Below are 22,349 nucleotides of genomic sequence, written 5' to 3' on the forward strand. Positions count from 1 at the left end.
TGCCTTCCTCTTTTGTGAGTAATATTTTATTTAATTGTACAATAATTATTACTAATCTTATACCTTATTGGCTTAATAGCAACTGAGCTCTAGCAGTAATAATTGGCTGTTTTGGACAAAATATATTTTGTCTGGTATATTAATTTTGATTAAATACAGAATTAAGTCTTTATAACATGTTTACTATGGACTTATAAAGAGATTTTCGCCAACCATGAAGTGTTACCACAGTAAAAGAAATATTGTTTTAAATTATCTTTCCATATTTGAGAATACTTGTTCTAACTAAAAACGTGACTGATGAAATTTGAATATATAAAGTATTATGATTATCAATTTTAGAAAGTGGCCCATCTTGGGGCCAGTGTACAAACTGTGAGAGGTAAAGTATGCAGGCTGGAAGCTGGAGTCCAGACACACTGTTGGTCTCAAGAGCCACAGCATTAGGTACAGTAAGTCACAGCAGGTTCAACCAGTCTACAGTAAGAGTTTTTCTAACTCAAGTCCAACTTCAACCAGCAGCTGAAGGTGCTTTAATTCACAGTATGCTATAACAGGGTATGCCTCAGTGTTTTATAACTTTGCTGTGTGAAACACACCAACACCTCTCCCTGTATGCCACAATTGGAATCTAGCATCAGTGCAGTAAAGACAGCGCAACAGAAGAGTGTCTGAAGAGATGTTTGCTGTGTGGAAACTGAATGGAAGGAGTTGGGCGTTCCTACTGCATTCCCAATCATTCCTTCATACAGAGAAGAGTTTGTGCAAAGTGAACTGTGAGGAAATGTCCTGCACTGCATTTTGGCCCTGAACAGCGAAGACTACAAGAGGACCTGCACCAAGTACGGTATTCAAAATCCTCACCGGCACTGATGGTCAACCCAGAGGACTTTTCAGAACAAACAGTAAAACACGAACTAGAGGACACTAGTGGAAACTATGTGAAAGCTTGTTTAAAACTGAGAACAGGTGGCACGTTTACACAGAGGGTTGTGGAAGTATGGAACAAGCAACTCAGATATGTTAATAATTCCTATGAATAATAATAATAAAAGTGATCAGGCTCCACATTTCAAGATTTGCCTTAAATTCTAAGAAAACAAAATGCCTTTTTTATGAAATTGATTCTTGTTTTGCTCCGCCTGCAGATGAGAAGCCACTCAGGCTACAGGATGTTACCCTACCAGCCAACTGATGGGCTCCAGGGTCAGATTCACCTGGCAGGACACCTGCACCCAAGACTGGAAGCACGGTTTGGGCTTTTATTTCTGAGAACAAATGTGATGTTGATAAAAAAAATGTATTCATTACATTTAACAAGAGAGGAACAAACTGAATTTTTCAGTTAAAAATAAATCAGTATGAACCTTTTATTCATCACAGAAACAGGGATGTTTACTAATGTTCATAACCGTTCTATGAGATACAATTTAATTCCACTTTAAATTGATAGAAGTGTATCTATTTACACACATCACTCTGCTGTAACTGTCAGCATGAAGAGAGGTTAAAAACTCCAAACAAGAGAAAGCCATTCAGCCTGTCTTGCTCAATGGGGTTGTAGTTCGTTAATGATGCAAGCTGTGTCTTTTGATTCTTGGATCAGTCTCTGGCAGTGCTGGGAACCGGGAAAACTCAATGTTCTCTATTTTGTTTCCTTTAGTCTAATATGTTCATTGCTCGGCCCAGGTATTCTCTTACTGGTCACCACTGAGGTGTTGGAAAGTCTTAAATCACTGCTAGAGCTTCAGAAGGTCAGAGCTCAGACACTAACACCTGTAATAGGACGTTTAGATTAATAGTCAAACAGCTAGTTTAAGATATAGGGCGTGAATACTTAATTCTGCCACTCCAGAAGTGTACAGAATTGTAAAAATAAGCATTCACACCTGTATCTCAAGCTGGCTAGTTGACTAGAATTGCTAATTAGCACTTACTGGGATGAATGAGCATTCAGCAAACCTTGTCAGATAAGTGCAGTTTATTAGTAAATTGGTGGATATCATTGCTGGGAGATGGAGATCGTTAGTACTTATGTCTGAAGTTGAAATTTAAGAGCATTTCAATATTAATTCAAACGTTTCCTTTTTAGAGAAAACCACTTTAGTTTTTTTCCAAAGAATCCTGAGTTTGCCCCCGTTTTGAATGTGAGTCACCGCCGCACCGAGGACATTACTTATCCGGAATGAGATGTTTTAAAGACAGAGAGCTCCGCTCACTGTGTATTGGAATCTCATGGCCTGGAATCTGTGCTGCAGGCTATTTCAGAGAAAGCATGGTGGGCAGCTCTCTGGAAATGCAGCTTAACACAGTGGCAGCAGCTTCTAACTACGTTCAGAATGAGAAAGCAGTCGTTGTCTGTCTCTTATACGGCAAACTGCGACCTTTCATGGAGAGGTGCTGAAAACAGTGGCAGGTTATATGGCTAGAAAAACTACACCAAATATCCCCACCCTACACCCTTCAACTGGCTAAAATATGAATTCCAGGGCATCTGGAATCAGTGGGTACGGTGTTAGTCTAACCCAACTGCTAACCAGAGCTTTATAAATTAAATAAAATAGCCTCTATCCTGAGCTACATGGAAAATGTATTCCAGCAGTTGCATTTGAAAGCTATGTTCAATATCTGACACTTCCAATACTGACTTGGAAAGACAGATGAAGTCACTGGATACGAACAAGAAAGGAGAAAGCAAAAACGTCTCTCTCACTATCCTGGGAGCAAGACCAGGCTTTTGTCCGCAAACACTACAAAGAACCTACAGCTCTGGTCTGCTGTGCAGTCATTGTCTTCATGGATGGAACAAAACATGGCTGAAGACAATGGTCTAGTTCAAATGCAGTGTCAGGTGAATTGAAAGATTCTGTCCTGATGAGGAGGCACCCATGGGAGGGGGTAGGTGCCCTGGGCCACAGAGGCCCAGAGGGGCAGGTGTTGTGGCTCACTGAGGCTGGCGGGGGCAGGTAGTGTTTCCCACTGAGGCTGGGAGGTGGGAAGGCAGAATCCAGGCACTGTCACCCTGGAGCTCCTGCTCTGCAGAAAGACAAGGGCCAGGCTAGGGGAATTCTAGCTGGACATTCAGCTCAAGTCAGTGAAGGAGCTGTGGACACGTGTGATGGGTTTGTATCTCTGTAGTCCCTCGAATTCCACTGTCGGCATGGGTCTCTGTGCAATTACATACTGTATAGTTAACTGTGTTGCGCCAATGAGTCTTAACAAGGACGAAACAGTTATCTTTGGCTGCAAACTTAAGCTTTCTACTGGGAAGTGAATAAAGATAGAATAAAAAGTTATAAGTTCCATCTCCTGTCATGTTGTAAATAGCTAGATAATTTGCATATGCATAATTCATTACAACTACTGCATTGCAACTACTACTCTAAGATTCCTATGCATGCACAAGTATATTAAAAAGTGTATCTACTGATTAGAACCAGAATTGCCTTCACTGTCATTACTTCATGCTGCATCCAGTAGTGAGTAAAATGAGGCATCATGAGTCTGAGCTCTGGCCTTCGTTACTCAAAGAGTAGTGGGTGTCTGGAACACCAGTGGAAGCTCTGTGGTTGAGGTCCAAACCTGGGCACCTTTTAGAAACTGCAGGATGAAATTTTATATTCACTTGGCTACTAAATTACCAGACAAGCAAGATTGGCCGAATGACTCCTCCGATTTGCAGACCTTTCTGATGTTCTGACTTCCAGTCAGAGTGTGTGTCCATATGGGCTTGAGCAGCTCATGTTTTTTTGCTGCTCATAACCTGCAAACTGGGACATCACTGCAAACCCACAGCAGTGCCTAAACCTACACCAAGCTCCGCACAGAAAGAAAGGGAAATAAATATAAAGTTCTCTCTCAATCTGTTAGGTCAGAGTAACCACGAAAAGGCATTACTGTCAATCCTTTAGTCCAGGCAGAGATGTGTAAATCGCACACAGCAGCCACAGCCTGACGATCGATGAAGAGCACTCAGCACCTCCTTCTTCTTAACAGCTAGTTTACTGGGATTCATTTTATACAAGATGTTTGGGTTTATAAAACATTTGTGCAAAACGGCAGCTTCCTTGCAAAGACCATGGACTCCCCCCAACTCCAAGGACAAAATCTAAATGCCAACACTGCAAAGACCCTGTTGTCTGTGCGCCACCCAGGGACTTCTCTTGACAAGCACTGGGTATTTGACACACACACAGGAGGATTCTTTCTAGACAGACATCAAGGGCAGGCGGGTGAAGGCTGTGGAGAAGAAGGAGCAAGGGATGTCTTGAGTGGATTTTCAGTATAAGTCTGGATGGACCCGAACAGCTTGCAGGGATTTACTGCAGATTGGCTGTGAATGTACAAGGTGCTGCACAGTTACCTATGCAAAGCGGAAAAGAACAAGACACACAAAACTCCCCCTGTCTTTACTGTCAGTATTATAGCAGTCCACACCTTCTTGCTTCATCCAAGAGAGCTCTGCTGTGTTCCCAAGTCCATCTTTTCCCATACGGAGAAAATCCTCTCCAGTTCATTAAACAAAATGAGCTTAAAACCTCTGCAAATGACAGATTCTGCCATTGCTTTTGTTCTTCAATATATCTCTTTATATCTAATAATATGACATAATAAATAGAGTGCTGCCGGCAGGAAGCGAGAGCAGGGGCTAGTCATCGGACGTGACGTCAATGTCCTCAGAGCTGGCCTGTTTGGTGGCGATTCTCCACCTGTTGATGTGATGGGTGCCCTTCTTCTTCTGCTGGCACTCTGGGCCCTCCTCCTCCAGCTTCTGGCGCTTGTACTTGGTCCTCCTGTTCTGGAACCACACCTTCACCTGGGGAAAGAGGAGGACAGGAGGGTGAGAGGGCTCACTCACGCACCAGGGACCCTCAGTCTTGGCTCAGTCCTTCTAGGGGAACAAACTGGATTTATGACATCGCTTACTGCAAATGGTGCATGAAAATGTCTGTCTGACACTTCAGGTCCACTCAGAAACCCAAGAGATGTAGAGTTTTAATTTCCCCAAAAGTATAAAGGGGATATCTAGTATATATATGTCATATATTATTTGCTCATATGGGGCACCAATGATAATCACAGACATAAAAAAAACAGACTGCAGTTTATGACGACAAAATCAATTTCTTTAAGGAAAATATGGAAAACTCTTTCAGGTATTTTAACTTACTCTCAAAAAAATAGTGCCCCCTGCAGTGGAGAGAGTTCAGGTGAGAGCTGGGAGAGATGAAAATCTAGGAAGACGGTATGTGTGAGGAGATTGCAACAAGGAGTTTGGATCTCCAGCAACACACCCAGAAAAAACGGTACTCCCCTCTGAGCTCAGCTGTACCAGGACTGAGTACAATTAAAAGTGACTGAGGAAGGCAGAAGGAAACAACAGCATGATGTAGACTGATTGTTTGAGGGTGCAATACTGGTCCTTTCATAATCAGCTTCCTTTCCTACATCAGATCTCACTGCATCAAAAGAAACAGTTGAAAGTTGTCTTGGAGAAGATGGCGCAGTGGTGGAGTGGCAGCCTGAAGCCTTTCACTAACACAGTTAAGTATAGGCAGGCATGTTCATGAATGACTGGGAAAACTGTGGAAGTGTTCATCTCAAAGAAAAAGCATGGAAGGAGCTAACAGGTCAAGAGTTGTGTGCTGTTTGCAGGAAAATATGTAGGCAAGCTTGTGATGATCTTGAGCCAATTTGCCAACGTACTATCAGGAGAAACAGTACAGACACATTTATACAGCAACATTAGTGCTCAGGTCTTCAGTATCAGTGAAATCCAGTGAAAAGAAACTTTGGTTTGGGGTTTTGTGCAGCTGACAATAACTTTCTGGAACTGAAAATATTGTCCATTTTTAACACAACTGTCAAACTGCCATAGCAGACAGAAAGTTGTTCTGAGTTCTCTCAGAGACAATCCAGCAGTAACATTTTTAGAATTATTGTTCAGTTTTGTTGGAAAATATTATGAACATAGATGGCACTTACAACATTTAAATAATTAATCAAGTATGCAATATCACTTTGCTTAAAATATCCTGCATTATATACAGCCTATATGCTTGAAATGTAGTGCTTTGTGTGAATCTAACATGTCTTCTAGATTTGCACAGCTTATATTTTGTATATTAAAAATATTTATATTTTATATTTTGCACAATTTATATTTTGACACCTGAAGAGAAGAAAGAAAACACAACGTTTCGGCTGTGGAACCTTCTCCGGGTGTGAAGAACACGAAACGTTGTGTTCTCTTTCTTCTCATTTCAGCATGGAATAAACCTATTACTTGTTCCTTTGCAGCCTACGCATGCTGACGCAGCTACCCACCTGAACTACTACAATTTATATTTTACTGACACTTTAAAAAACTGATAGGAAATATTTTCCTGGACACAACCAGCTTTAAAAGCAATAAGTGTATTATTACCCTTGTTACTTTTATCTGACTTCCCTAAATAAGAGGGTGAGCACTACATTTTCACTCCCATAATTGGTTTGGACAGAAACTCTAGCTGATAGCTGGGACACACAGCACCTCTTACAGCGCAAGGTGGTTATACTGAGCCAAAATACAGCACGCCATCTGCTGGCTACTTATCAAACTCACGGTCAAGACCAGGGCTTGCTCAGATCGTAGCCTGTTCACCTCATGTGCGTTGCAGAGGCAATATCATCCAAATGATCTGGAAAAAGCTGGTGATATAAAACCAAAGTGCATCCTGATGGTTGGACCCCCTGAATTGCTCAATATCTTAAATGAATCACTAAATTGTTCCAGGTCTTCAGGTCATGGGTATATTTATATTCCTTGTGAACCCTGTGCCTTGTCTGTAAGGAAAGAAAGATCTTCTTTCACTCACATCCATTCAAAGTACTCTTAATAGCTCCAGTGATTCTTCACTGATTGCCCAGAGCCTATTCTGGAGGCACAGGATACAATCTGGTCTCCTCCGCTGGATGGGAATTCAGCCCAATGTTGGGGTCACATACAGACAGGCCATTCTGAAACACCTATTCACCTAGCAAGTTTATGAGGGGTGGGAGGAAACTGGCATGCCTGGAGAAAGTCCACATGAGTGCAGGGACCCAGGGGCTGTGAGGCACCAGTACTGACCACCACCACAGCATATTGCCCAGTATTTGGGCTCTAATATTTAGGTTGTGAGAATCTGCACAGCAGGAAGAGGATAAGTCATAAAACAACAATGAACATATTTCTATTATTAACAACAAGTATTAAAAACAGAGTGGTAGTAGTTCAGGTGGGTAGCTGCGTCAGCATGCGTAGGCTGCAAAGGAACAAGTAATAGGTTTATTCCATGCTGAAAAAAAGAAGAAAGAGAACACAACGTTTCGGCCGTGGAGCCTTCTTCAGGTGTCTGATAACCCTATTTCTATGATCCAGCCATGCTGTTAATGATCAGACCCTCAGGATTATGCAACATGTTCTCTCTTTGACAAAGTCAGTATTTGGCCTATGGATTAATGGTACTTATGAACAAATATGATCGTTAATTCTATTTATCTGTTTAAAGGAACGCTTTGAGGCAAGTTTGTTTCTCGCACGATTTGTGATTCTAAACTGTGCATAACGAAAACATGGCTGTACTTCAATGATATCTAAAGTCTATACTTGATTATATGTGAATAGCAACAGTATTTTTAAAATACGTCTGCTGAAATTTGCTCAAGTAGCGTAATAACGAGCCACGTTCCCTAGAGACTCTCTGGACAGGTATAGAAGTGAATTCACAGACCCTGATCCTGCTGACCTGTTCGCTGAAACCAGGAAGCAAACAACATATGTCTGAACATATTGGTCGACATAATTTCAGCACCAGCCAACTTCAGCGCACTTCTCGTCGAAAAGTGATCTTTCTTTCATCAGAATTTAAAGAAATATTTGTGAATTTGTGTCGGTGTTCCCAGATATATTCTTCATCACTTAAACATTGAGGTTGTATTTTTCTTTTTTCTTTGAGTATGTATCCCCTAATCGATTCTAATTCTCACTCATTACTTTAGTGTCTAAACGGAGGAAATGACGTACATATCACAAGGAAATGTTTCTCGTATTGATGTACAAAACTAATTCCAGTTCACAAAAGTCCAGAGGAAACAGTGAGAAAGTTAGATTGTAGCTGGCAATAACAGCAGTGCATTAACGGTTGCTTACGGAATAAGACCCCATTTACTCCGAATAAAGATCCATCTGCTAGTACGGTGTTGGTGTAATGATTTAATCAATTAAGCAATTTGAGACATTTCGCACGTTTAGGTTTTTATTATTATGCCCATCGTTCATGTAGAGTGGTTTCATTTTAAAATTAATTCTAATGATATAAAAACAATGATTTCCTCGGTTGATTTCCTCATCAATTAAATTCCAATAAAACTCAATAAAAGAGACTAGTATATTATATAACTATTATAGAATTCAGTCGTCTGATATCTGAAAACCAAATGCATACAATAAACACATGATTTTATTATTAAGTATTTTACTAATTGGATTTCGTTTAATATACATTTGAGAAAAATCGACTAGCTTGTGTTATTTTTTAAATACATCATTTCGACGAATAAGAGATGAACACGGTGGAATTATCTCAACTATTTGAAATGTGTACAATCTCGCCAGTTGTGCTATGTGTAGTTGTGATGTGATGTGTAGTTGCCGCAAATATTTTTTTCATCATTACGTGTACGATGTTCTTCCTTGGAGATCCCTTGGCGATGATGGTGAGGTGTCGGAGGAAGAACTTCGCACGGATTCCGGAATAGCGCCTACGTTTGCACGCAAACTGCCCCGGGCCTTGGTGTCTTTGCTGATGGGGCAAGCCCTGAAAAAGGGCGCTCTCTCGACACTTTTTTGTTCCGAGGTGATTTTGCGCCGGTCGGCTCGGATTTTTATTCGCACGTCCTGGATGAACAGATCGCGAATGGCTCCAAGCAGATCGGGCAGTTTCAGAACCCTGACAGAAATGGACCCATGTCTCTCTATAAATAATTCACAAACTACTTGAAACATCTTAACCTATGAAAATGCCAATCTCCCCACCTATCGCAAATTAGGAACATGTGCTTTGGTGGGGATATGTAACTACCTGGAGTCTTTACCTAAAGGACGTCTATGAATCACACAGCCCCGCAGCCGTGCAATTTGTCATTGATACAGGGTCGAAGTTTAGTTGCAGCCTGACCTGAAGCTAAATGTTTTGATCGGTTGTCGTATAGATTCTTATGTGAAAACACACACAACTTTGCGATCACGACAAGTGCTTTGTGAAAAACACTACAGACCATTTTTATTAGTAGTTCAGGTGGGTAGCTGCGTCAACATGCGTAGGCTGCAGAGGAACAAGCAATAGGTTTATTCCATGCCGAAAAGAGAAAGAAAAACACAACGTTTCGTGTTCTTCACACCCGGAGAACGCTCCACAGCCGAAACGTTGTGTTTTCTTTCTTCTCTTTTCAGCATGGAATACACCTATTACTTGTTCCAATGTTATTAATGGCTGTTGACCAGAGTGACCAGGATTACCTGGGTTTCGGAGAGGCTGAGGCTGTTGGCTAGCTGCTTCCTCTCGGCCCCCACCACATAATGGTTCTTCTCGAAGGCTCTCTCTAGCCGCAGGAGCTGAGACGGGGAAAAGGCGGTCCGGATCCGTTTGGGTTTCCTGGCAAAGGGGCCGTGCAGCAACAGCCCGTCCTGGGAAACATCATTTCCTGGGAACACAATCACAGGGCGAGTCAGAGACCGTCTCACGAAACTCCCACGGACTTTGTGCGCGCAGGCGAGGCGCTCTATTGGAGTTTAATCTACTAGAAACGGTCTCAGCGCCGCACGGATAGACTCCTAATTATCCCGGGATTATTACCTCCCCGGGGTTACCAGATTGAAAGGAAGTGACCCTTGTGTACCCCTGTGTGTTTAACCGCTTTGTGGCTCTTTTTCCTCTTGTCCCATTCCTTGATGAAAATTAGCCTTCTTTACACAGCCGGTACCTATCCGTGTATGGCTTTTTATGCACGGCTGAGAAGCTTTTTACTAATTAAAGCCAAAAAAATGGGAATAGCGCGTATAATAAGGACGGAACAGGCAACAATAATAATTAATTTTATTATTCCACAATTATCTTCGTTTGTTTTCAACTGTCTTTTGTGCTGCTTTATAATAGCTTGAAATTCTCTAGTTGTAAAAATAATTACCAAAAACGACCATTATAATATCTTCATCAAATGAAGTTTGGCTGAGGTGAGTTACTTTTCTAAAACAAGCCGAGGCCCCTTGCTAATTCACGCACTCATGCCTCACCTTAACGCACAAATCCGCCTAGTCTTTTGATTTTGTGTTGGTCTTGGCGCTTTAGACGGTGAATTTGAATAACCGCGATATGGATACAAATCCAAATAAACTTTCGAACAATCCGATTTATATTAATTTTGCATAATTTTCGATTCATTCATTTCATTTTGCATTTCTCCCGTAAACGGAACCGCATTTTTCATTCCTGCCATTTGTTTGCGATTAAGGAAAGCATCAGAAAACAGAAGGACTCGGGCTATGGACCCTGTAGAGAAATGTGAGGATTCTGGATGAGGTTCGTCGTCGTCCTCCTCCTCACCCTGTAGTCAATCACGGGATGTCATCCGGAGCAGATTAAAGTCGCCGACAACTCTAAGAGCTCGACTCTTAACCCCCAATTTGTGTAGTTCGGTCGAAAGATTCTACGAAACTCATGTGGGCCCCCTAATTAAATCCGTCATGTATTTAAAGTGCATGAGATTTCTGTATGTATAATCATAATTTACCATTCTTTCCTCAAAATTTCCTTATTTTTTTTTTAATAACTTTGTAATTTCATTAGTTATATCACTGAGGACTGCCTGCCTGAGAAACTGCCTGGTGTGTCTTAAGGCTTTTCTTGAAACTGTGCGGAACGGGATACTAATCGCATAGAGCACAAACAACAACACGACAGGTCGTAGCTGCAGTGCTCGCAGTTCTGATCTGCAGTACGGGGCCTGACAGAATCCCCCGCGGTGACCATGTGGAAAATCCTATTAACCCGTCTTGTAATGGGACAGCGATCTGAGAACAGATTTAATCACGCATCCGAAGAAGAGCTGGAATTAAACTGTTTTCTGTCTTAACTAGTCACTCATCATCATCATCATTATTCAGCTACACTCTGTGCTCTCTAAAACGATCAACATTCTCTTAATATCTTGCAGTTTTCTACCGCGAAAGCCGCTATATATATAATTAAGGTTGTTATAATTAAATGACGTAGCAAAAACTAATTCACAGATTATAACGAAATGATTATTTATAGTATTCAATTTATCGTAACTAAATTGTACCGTCTTTTTTCCAGAAGTACAAGTTAACCAACCTCAAATCTTGTATTATGAAGACACGTTTTAACATTAAAAATACCACTTCGATTACACTAGACAGAAGGCATCCCGGATAGCAAACCAAACAAGCAGCTTCAAAGCCCGATATTGAATAATTGAATTTAAGATAACATCAACAAAATACAGCCACTGCTGTTGTTATATAAACTGTATATATCCAAGAACCATCAATGATTTCAAAATAAATTTCCCGCCCTTAGTCAACGATAGTTTCCATGCAAATAGTTTCGTGCAATCTCTATTTGTAAACATGCGTTTACCCTTCCATTGTATCAATGTATGAAAATACAGATACAGCCGTCGTCCATCATGTTCAGCCTTTTAGCTTCAAACTGTGCAAAATACTTATGACAAGCGTTATTAAAGGACTGTATGTTAAAATTAAGGGACAATTGGAAAACATTAACTTCCGGATGTATTGTCAAGAGCTCTGCATTCTGTATAAAACTGCTAGGAGAGGAACCTTTCTTCGGGACACCAGGTGACCTGCTAAATCAGAGTCTTCAGGAGAAAACTACTCTTCAAAACGTGGAGGGAAAAAAACAAACAAAAGAGCTGATGTTTATTACAAAATCGTCTCACGGGACTGGAAGACTGGAAGACAGGCTCAGCCATCACTGACAAAGAAAACATTTCCTTTACAAATTGACTTCACGGGTAGAAAATTGTGGCCAATTATCCGGGCAGCCGTGTGTCTGCGCTGGGACATTAGAATCTTTGCGACGCTCCTGTTGCAACCGAGCGGTTTTATTTCTTCTGACATCTGGTTTAATTCCTCCCGAGGGAAATTAGATTTTTTTTTCAAAATAAAATATAAAACAAGCAAACACCGAACATTTCCTGTATGGTTCCGCACCAATTCGGCCACAAGTAGGTTCCCTGTAATTAAAAATAACACAGTATCTACTATTTTAAATTGGCTGTGGGCGGAGGCTCATTCAATGCCAATATAGTATTCAGTAAAACCCAGCGCTTTTACGTTGTTTATTTTTAAAAATGTTCCCACAACTTTAACAAAATCTTTAACTGTTGATAATATATGCCTGGTTCTTTTAGTGTATGGATTTACGAATGGTCGCAAACGAACCGCAGGCCTAACCGTACTGTAAGCGCTTGAAGTCGGTTACATCTGGTTATTTTCTAATACAATTTACTTTTGTATAAGGTAGTGGTGTTCAAAGACATCAGTTGTCTTTGTTAGTGACTGTTTAACGAATGAGAGAACTGGTCCCTTCAGCCCTTAAACTTAAAGTAAAAATAGAAGATTGCGAGTTACTTAGACAAAGCTGAATTGTTGGGGAAGGGAGAATCTGTCTGTTAAATCTGAACTGATTTTTCTCAAGAGTTGTGAAGAAGCCCCAGTCAGGCCATACACTACTGAATAGCACTGACTGCAGGCTATATCTGCAGCTGCTTTCTTCACCTGCAAACAAAACAATTTGTTCAACCAGTTTTGACAATCTGCCGTCTGAAAGGTTAATTGACAAGGCCTCATTGTCCTGAATGGCCCGTGTAGCCTCAGATAATAAAAAAAACAGGGGTAACCCAGTTCTGTAGACAGGCGTACATATTGTGAAAACCACTAACAATCTAAATAAGCATTGTTCTTCTTGAAAGACATTAAATTCAAATAACATTTAGAAATCGGATATTATCATTACTACTTTAGCAATTAATTATTGGAATCTCAGAATATGCAAACATTTCTCTCATGCCCATCTCCGTGTTTGAATTACATCAGAACATTCCATCAAGGCAACTGAAAGAAAACTATTTTGTAGGTTGCTAAAAGCCTACACTTACATTTGCGGTTAAATTTATTTTAGATGGTGTTCGTTTATGGGTCTTTGGCGAGGTCAATCGATTTTTACTTCTAACGGGAAATGTCATTAAGATTTTAACTAGTGTTTTATTTTTCATTCATAACTACGAAATAAATGTTATCAGAACAGCTCTTACTGGACTGTAGTCACACAAAAATTATAGTAAACCCATTTATTTTGCAATGCAGGCTAAAGACTATTATTATTCAACAGGACGATGAAGAGCATTGCAGAAATGTGTTAACTTGTTTAATTGCGTTTGTGCACACTCTGAAACACAAGATACTTTCAAAAGTTCCAAAAACTCAATACACCTACAGTAATTCTAAATTACGGGTTTAGCCCCGAACCCCGCCAAAAAAAAAACTATCGTCAACAACACAGCCTCGTATTAAAACGGAAACATCACAGTTTTGAGGATACATTCCCCGCACGACAGATCTACATTTATTGTTGTGTGTTGATGATTTTGTACTGTTGTGTGTTGAAATAATTCATTAGAATGTAATAAACTACACTGCGATGTTTCTTATAACCGTGGCACTATCCTTGAGCTTTTTGCTATTCAAATAATGGTGTAGAACTCCTTATCGCACGCCCAAAAACAAAGCAAAATTGTGTAAACGGCGAGGGGGTAATTTCACAGGCAGGAGGCCGTCAGCGTGCCGGGAGGAAGGCGAGGCTGATGCCCGCTTGCTGATCGCCGTTTTCCAGTAATCGGCTGGTCTCAGCACCGCCAGTGACACAGAACAATTTCAGCTATCTGAGGTACACGAGCCCGTTGCCTGTGCAGGCGTCGCCGGGAGCAAAGCGAGAAAATTTGCTGTCGAGAAGATAACTTAATCTTTCTCTTCCCTCCAAGGACAAAGGCATCCTTTGATGATCTTTTTTATTCTTTTTCTCCACGCTTCCCCCCCTCAGCCCCGCTCCCTTCACTCGGTGGAGTTCATTGAAAGGAATGCCTGATGAGGATTTGCATTCTGAACTCTGTAATGAGAAGGAGCAGCGCTTCAGGAGAAGAATACTCTTACAGGCTTCCAAAAGCCGGGCACTTGCACAAACACCAGAGGAACAAACAGAGCCTTAAATAAAAATGAATCGAGTAAAAGAGTTGGTAAAAAGAAGCACTCTTTAATGTCGCTATGTTTTGAAGTACGTTAATCTGTGGAAATGTGAAGTATATTCCCCTTTACTCCTTTAACATAGTTTAACTTTCTTGCACGAACTGTTTAATTTACAAATCTGTGGTAGCCGAATTACATCCAGTGTTGGCAATATTGTTTTATTTAGTTTTACAGCTGCAATTATTAGTTGTAGGATTATCAACTTTTGAAGCAAGAGTTACCAAGTATCTGCTCACTGTTTTGTTTATTTGTACTTAGAACTCGTATGTTTTTAACCAAATGCCCTATATGTCACATTTACACCGAAGTATGATTGTACATGAATTAGAAAAACATAAATATTACCGTAATCATATATAAACAAATGAATATATTTTATTTAATGAAGTGTAATTACAGAAATCCAAACTAAAAATATTGTAGAAAGTGTTCCGACTCAAAATATTTCATTTTGGCATATCATGTGTATGCATCATGTATCATGTCTATTTTCTCCACATGTACTCAGTTATGTACACCATGTAGTTATATACACAAGCTGTTATAGATACATGATTTTATAAAGCTAAAATAATGCGGATTCATTGCTTATTATTCACTAATGTTTAATTTCTAATGGTAAAAGTAAATTGTTTCTAGTTAGGTCAATATAATTTCAGGGCCGTGACTAAGTGGATATATCAATAATTTAATCCACTTATTAGTTACATATTAATAATTAGACAATAATTTCAAGGAATCAATTATATTGATCTTTTAGATACATTAACCCATGTTTAACCCATGTATCAAAGTTTATCAATACACCTGAGAGATAAACGTTTTATGTTTCATGCTAATTATACTTTTATAAATCAATTTAATCACGCACAACAGAAATTTACGATTTGTACTGCTTTTGCAGTTAACATAATTGTTACTGTCACATAACGTGTCATTATCGATGCCGACTGAATACTAAACCATCACTCAAGGCCATATTAACATAGCCCCCTGCCCGACAGCGACGGTTAGGCGACTTTTCCTTGCCGCCTGGTAATTATGGGACTGCAAATCAAATAGCAATGCATTTAGAGAAGGCGCTTTTATTCTAGTCACTCCGTTACGATTTTGCCGAATTCCTTAAAGTTTGCTGGTCCTATTCACGGTCGCATGCACAACGTGCTGCACGCGAAAATGAAAAGTGCTCTGCACATTTAGCATTTACCTTGAAATCTGTGTCCGAAAAATCGGTTCCGTAAAACCCAAGGGTAAAAGTTAATGGGATCGCGGTGCTGGGTTCCGAAGAACGAGTGCGGGTGCTGCAGATGCGAAGACCCGAGCTGGTGGGGGTGCACAGTCAAAGACGGGTGGTTCACCGTCTCGGGGAAGACCAGCTCCGGACCAGAGTACAGGGACCTGCCCGCCTGGCCCTGGAACCCCGTCATGAAGGCATCTGTTGGGTTGGAGTAGCTGAGAGCTGTGGGTCTGATGGGTTCCTCGGCGGTCAGAGGACTTTCCTTGGCCACCAAGGACTCGATTGTGAAACAGCGCTTCGCTGCAGGCGGAAACATGGTGAGACAGTTCAGAGTGAGGTCCGAAAACGGTCGGGTGTCCGTACGCCAAACTATTGCAATCCAAAAAGGGGAGGGTGGGGGGGGAGGAAGACGAAAACAGACAAAAAGAATAAGACGGTACAGTCAGGGCGCAACGGAGAGCTAATATCCCAAACACCAACAGGAAAGATGAGTATCCATTCGTCTTGCCTGTGCTGCTGTGGCCAAGTGCGACAGATTCGGCTGAGACTACTGAGGATCGCGAGCGGCTGGGATTTGAGTGAAACACGCCGGTACCTGGCGGGGGCAATCTGATTGGACAACCACACCTGCCCGAAAGGTTGGAAGGGGCACCTGGAGACATGGATCGCCTAGAAAGACGGACTGGAGCCTCTGCAGAGACTTCGTAGCGCTCGAGGCGGCTCACGCGAGAAGGAATACAATCTAAATTAAGCACCTGGTATGGAGAAAAAGCTCGACTTTGTTTTACGTATTTCAAAAGCAGAAATGACGTATAAATCCCAATTACTAACGCCACCTGTAAAGTACATGGTCTGTCTTAAGGGTGACAGATCTGAAATTGAATGCGGGATTTGATGGCACCGCCTATTACAAATAATCTTACTGCAGTCAGAGAAGTAGATTTCCTATTTCAATCGTCTTTAAGAGGTGTCTCCAACATTAGAAGATTTTAAATGAGGAAGAAAACTAGACGGGATAAGAAAAGGCGACGTATATTTGAGTTGATTTGTATGGAGTTCAGTCATTCGAGATTATTTAGGAAGGTTATGTCCGCACTCGTTTTGAATAAATAATGCAATTTAGTTACATTTTGAGTTACTGGAGGTTATCCTTTGGCTACTGCGATTTAACTACACAAGCCAAGGCGTTACAAATAATTCAAGTTGTATTTCTGAATAAAGGAATTTGAATAAATGGATATTAACATAAAATGTAATTAGGTATAAAGTATGATACCTACTATATGATAAGATTATTTTAATATATTCTGGTAAAATTCCCAGCTGCGTAAATGGGCACAAATGTCGCATATAAGCATCTGCCTGATTAATAATAAATTAGAAGTAGTACATCTAAATGACAATTTGGTATCAGGGAACCTGCAGTGGTACTGAGATGTCCAAGCTGGTCACAAAGGACACGTTATTCAATAGACTAATTCCTTCAAGTTACTATTGTTGTTTTCTACGACTAGACTATTTCCATTACTAGTGCTGTTGGCATTTAACAAATTCTGTTTTGCTTTGCCGTATTTCACCCAGCTGGCAGGGCTGTCTAACGGTTCGAGCTGTGAATATATCTCAAAGGATTTACACGTCTATGTCGTAGATGCAGTCCAATTTAATAGCGAAATATTTTGTACACACACCAATTCCCAGCTTCTACTAAACGAAAATCGTTCATCTACCGAAAGAGCATTTTCATCAAACCTTTAAAGCACGGAGAAAAAAACGAGCTATTTTTAAACTAGTTTTTAAAGAATTGACAGTTGAGAACAATCGAGACGTACTAGTTAATTTTGGGCACAGAAGAACAGAGATTACTAAATTAATCGGTTAATCGCTTGTCTTGATAAAAATAACAATTGTAGCCTTTTGTTGGCAATAACATCACACTTTTATTAATTCAGTTAAATGCTGTTATTCGTGTTAAGCATACCGATGATTTAAGCATCCAGATGTTCTTCAGTTAAATTATTATTACTTGTTGGCAATTCCTGACGCCTTTTTAACGGTGTTGAATCCTTACTTTCATGTTTTACCATTAATTAATTAGCGACTTCAGAGTGTACACATATGCAGTCGAAGGCTCGACGTATTTGTACTGAGGAGGCGTCTTGAGTGGATCCCGTCGTTGTGATCCATCTCGGATGCAGTGCTGCACCTCTCTCAAAACTTCTCTGGATTTTTCCATGCAGACTCAGACCCGCATGCTCTCTGGGCTGTCGAGACGTATTGCGGCATTCCCATCCATTCATTTTATCCCGAATGGAGCCCGAAGTGTATCCCAGAAACACTGGGCGCCAGGCAAGACTGCACCCTGGACGGGACGCGGTACACCTGAGTACACACAAATTGTACAAGTACAGTTTAGGAGTAGCGTAAAACAAGAGTGTATGTCTAGCTACAATGGGAATTTGTGACAGTCGTGTGAAATAAAACGGAAATCCACCGCGAAGTACAACAGGAACCGTCACTACAGAACGATACCATCCCCTCACGAATATTCACTTGGCGTCAACGCTGTTGTCTCAAAGACGAGTTTAAATCTATCCATGTCTGTCATCTATATATTGAATGAATCCCAGTCTGGTTCGGTAAGGGACAGACTTCCAAATAGGCACACTTTAAGATGTTTTAAACCAGAGATTACGTCATGCATCTTTTTATTTTTATATTCAATATCCACACATCCATTATTTGTCGAATCCCCTTACCCAGAACAGGGCTGACGGACCTGAAACAGGAGCGAGGCAGGATGCTGCATGGACGGAGCAGAGTAGACACACAGACACAGACATGCACGCACTCACACCAGGACTCATTTTTACAGAGGCCAACCTTCTACCTACCAGTATAAGATAAGATCACTTTATTGACCACATAAAATTTTCTTGCATAAGGAACTTGTCTTTCTGTATGAGACAGAGAAGCTTCAGGTCAGAGCACAGGGTCAGCCATTGCACAGCACACCTGGAGCAGCAGGGGTAAAGGGCCTTGCTCAGGTTCCCAACGGAGTAGAATTCCTCTGCCGGCCACGGGATTTGAACCAGCAACCTTCCAGCCACAGGCGCAGATCCTTAGCCGCGGAGCCACTGTATGTGCGGACTTTAAGAGAAAATCGGAGCACTGGAACTAAACCCACGCAAACACGTGGAGGACGTACAAACTCCACGCAGACAGCACCCCAGGAACTGAACCCAAGGACCCGGCGCTTCGAGGCAGCAATACTAACCAGTGTGCCATCGTGCCGCCCTTTGCTACATGTAGACTGAATATTGGTCAATTGGCTTTTGTTTTATTCTCCACGGGCATTTGCGCCTCTTAAGCGACCGATGATACTGATCTGAGTTAAAGTTTGCTATGAAGGCTATTAAATAACTTAGAAAATCCCAACTTTCCTGTTTTGCACTAAAATATAAGGCGTTTCAGTGTCCCGCTTTCGTCATTCTCCGCCCTCACACCCTACCCCTTCCGTAATCCGCTCCACGATTTCCTTCTCTCCTTCTCCACAGCACTGCAGAGGGGGTGTGAAGCTCACAAACACTATTACTCGTGAGTCTAAACGCCACTTGCCAAGGCGCTGGACCTGCGCTCAATAGCTGCGTACCACAGGCCTTTTACAACGAAGAAAATAGCCTCTTAAAGAGGGACATGTTTTATCGTCCTTCCTCGTGAACTTACTGAAGGTTGTTACCGTAAAAACAACTTATGAGTAATGCCGATTGGTCAAGGTCACGAAACAGTCCATTATCTGTCCTAGACTCTTTGGTACAGTGATGCGAGGTAGTATTACAATATTACTGTTATTTCTGCAACATCATAGTTTTCAGTACACATTACGTAAACAATACATACATTACTTAAATGTTTATTTGCAGGACAGCATTCATAAATATATATGGGACATTAATTTAGTGAACTAACATCTTCAAATTGTAATGCCTAAATTCTCGACTTTTTGGCTTCCTTTTAATTTATTTTTTTAATAGTAGCGAAGATGACTAACCAATTAAAATGCAGTGCGGGTTTAGCAATTAGTGATGACATGATAAGGTAATTTGTATTGTTCTGAAATATCTGTTGACCAGTTTACTGGAGTCATTTTTAGCTAGAAAGAGACAGGACTAGATGTAATCTGACAATATTTTCCTGCTTTCGTTAAGGAATCATTTTTCTTCAGGGTCGTAAATACTCCACACCACTGATAACAACGACCTAATAACCGCTAAACCGGTGGAAAAGTACGCACTTAATGCGTTCATAAAGCATAATGCTCAATTTAGTTTTTTTTAACTAAGAACGTCAACTTCGAAGGCAAGCAGAAAGATGAGTGCAACACAAGTATTTTCTTGAAATATTTAGCTTTAAGTCTCTCACTGGACAAGATTATCTCACAAAATTGAAAACAATGCTTGCTTAGTAGAATAGGCTCTCGTTAGTAACTGTTATTCTAATCGTTTATATAAGAAAATGTACAACAGGTGGAGGCCGTTGGACCCATCTAGCCCGTTGTGCTTGTTATGATCTAATAATTGATCCAACGATCTCAGGTAACCTTAATAATAACCAAGGAATCGTCTTCAACAGCATGGTTGAGTAGCTTGATCCAGAATCCGACAGCGCTTTGGGTTTCGGTTTTAAATGTACTTCCCTGTAGTGGGACTACCACTTTTGTCATGTGGTTTGTGTGTCACCGTATGTTCTGAAAATGTCCCTGTGATCAACGGTAGAATAATTCTTTAAACGGAAATAAGTTTTTTTTTCTTTTCAGCTTAAGTAGGATTCGCCCATCGTAACCATGATTATTATAGTTTTGGGTGACAGTAGCAGAGTATTAAAAGTAGCTTTAATTGAGATATCTTTGATATCTATTGTGGAACCTTGGAAAATCCTTTAAAATCTACATTTCAGTGTTGTAAACGAAGAAGGGACGTATTTGGTCATTTCCCAAGTCGCAACGTCACTTTGGCCTGCGATATTTGGGTGATGTAATCAATAATTCGGAGCGAGTTATCTGTGGGTCACAGAGCTGTGTGACAGCAATGGTCAGGTGCGGACATTAGAGGACATGTCGGCATGTTATGAAGTGTTTATTGTTTGACCCTCCCAAGGGTTCAGAAGAAAGTCTCCGTGCTATTTCTCAGTGGATAACACTGGCGGGTCAGTATCACTTGAGCAATTTCCACCAGCAGGCCTAATGAGGCTCAGTGATAACATCTCTGCGAGTGTTGCTTCAGCTGTCTCATGGTCTGTTGCTCGCTGGGCTCTCCATAACTCGCAGCTTTTCAACCCATGACCAAAAAAACAAGAGGCAGAAACGGGCTTGCCTTTAATTTAAATTATTTTATGTTTCCATAACAACCGTATTGCAACCGTAAGAGTATGGTGATTGATTTGGAAGCTCCAGCTTGAGACATTCAACATTCAGGATGTCTGATAGATCCCCAATAAAATGTAGGTTCGGGAAAAGGCGATTTAAATAAAACGTTTTTTAAACAAAATACAGTACACACAGGTTTCTAAGCTTTTGAAGTTGTGTGTTTGTGTTAATGTTGTGGTTATGAAGTTAATGTGTAACAGCCCGTCTACGCTGGGGGCTGCATTAGAAAATCATTACAGCGGGAAATAATTAAACAAACTGAACATGATGTTGATTGGGTGTTTAAAAGTCAAAAGATCTTGAAAGTGCACAGTCATCTGTTTAAGGCGGTCATAATTATTTCCTTCCTTTCCTTCGTCCGTTTTACCTGGTTTGTGACCAGCACAAAAATAACGTGATTGAACTGAAGCAGTCAATGTACGGTATTATAAAATAAACCAGGCTTATAGTATCTAAAGAGAAATAATATTAATAAGGACATTTGCAGAGGATCATTCCTCTGCAATATATATATTCTGAAATATAAAGACAGTTGGCCTATAAGCTAGATACTAGACTCTTACTAACCAAGTATACAATTTATTAATTAAATAAGCTTGTTTAGTTTACTTACTAAAGACAACTTTCCTTTAGACATTAAAGAAATACTGCTTACTTGCTTACTATGCAGTACTATGTTCAACAGGTTGTTTCGAGTCTTCCCGGGATACGTTTGAGACTTTTCAATATAGTGAGTAGTAATTAAAGTAATTAATACAATTCAGCACTAAAAGAAACACAATTAATAACACAAATATACTGAACCTAAACACTGTGACGGATTAAGTTCAAGTCTTGAAATAAAATGGGAAAAATCGTCTTACTCAGCGGTTTAAAGTGTGGAGATGGCGTGCAGAAAACCAAGGCAGGCTTTATTGGAAGAAATTGTGCGCGAACATTAGGAAATCGTTTTTCTATAACGTTAGTTAATTGAAGATCGGACTAAATTTGGTCTGTACTGTGAGAGTTGTGTAAGAGGGCTTTCGAAAGAGTGAGCCTTTTTAAGACGAACGGCAAGGTATCAGAGGAAATAAAGTCTGCTGCTGTACCTAAAAGAAGCAAGACTTAACAACCCGATGAAGGCGAGGCTTCTATGATAGGTGACGCGGACATCGTTGTTCAACCTCATTAAGAGATTCTTAAGGATTTATAGACATAATCTTCAGTTTCGAATTTGATTAAAGAATGATAATGTTCTAAGCTTAAACTACAAAAGATTGTGGTGAGAAGGTGAAGATCTGTCATGTTTTGGAGGCGGATGACGGTAAAAGTGTTTTTAT

General features: G+C 40.6%; 1 protein-coding gene across 1 annotated transcript; it reads right to left on the reverse strand.

Annotated features, from left to right (window-relative positions):
* Nucleotides 1–227: 227 nt before the first annotated feature.
* emx1 (empty spiracles homeobox 1) lies at nucleotides 228–16,304 on the reverse strand. The gene is made up of 3 exons (XM_006629514.3): nucleotides 15,579–16,304; nucleotides 9,545–9,729; nucleotides 228–4,816 (listed from the first exon to the last, which is right to left on the reverse strand). Exons 1-3 carry the CDS (start codon nucleotides 15,922–15,924, stop codon nucleotides 4,649–4,651), a joined length of 699 nt encoding a protein of 232 aa, XP_006629577.1. The 5' UTR covers nucleotides 15,925–16,304; the 3' UTR covers nucleotides 228–4,648.
* Between the last annotated feature and the right edge of the window lie 6,045 nt (nucleotides 16,305–22,349).

The sequence above is a fragment of the Lepisosteus oculatus genome, chromosome 1 (genome assembly GCF_040954835.1).
Source record: "Lepisosteus oculatus isolate fLepOcu1 chromosome 1, fLepOcu1.hap2, whole genome shotgun sequence".
NCBI classification, from domain to species: domain Eukaryota; kingdom Metazoa; phylum Chordata; class Actinopteri; order Semionotiformes; family Lepisosteidae; genus Lepisosteus; species Lepisosteus oculatus.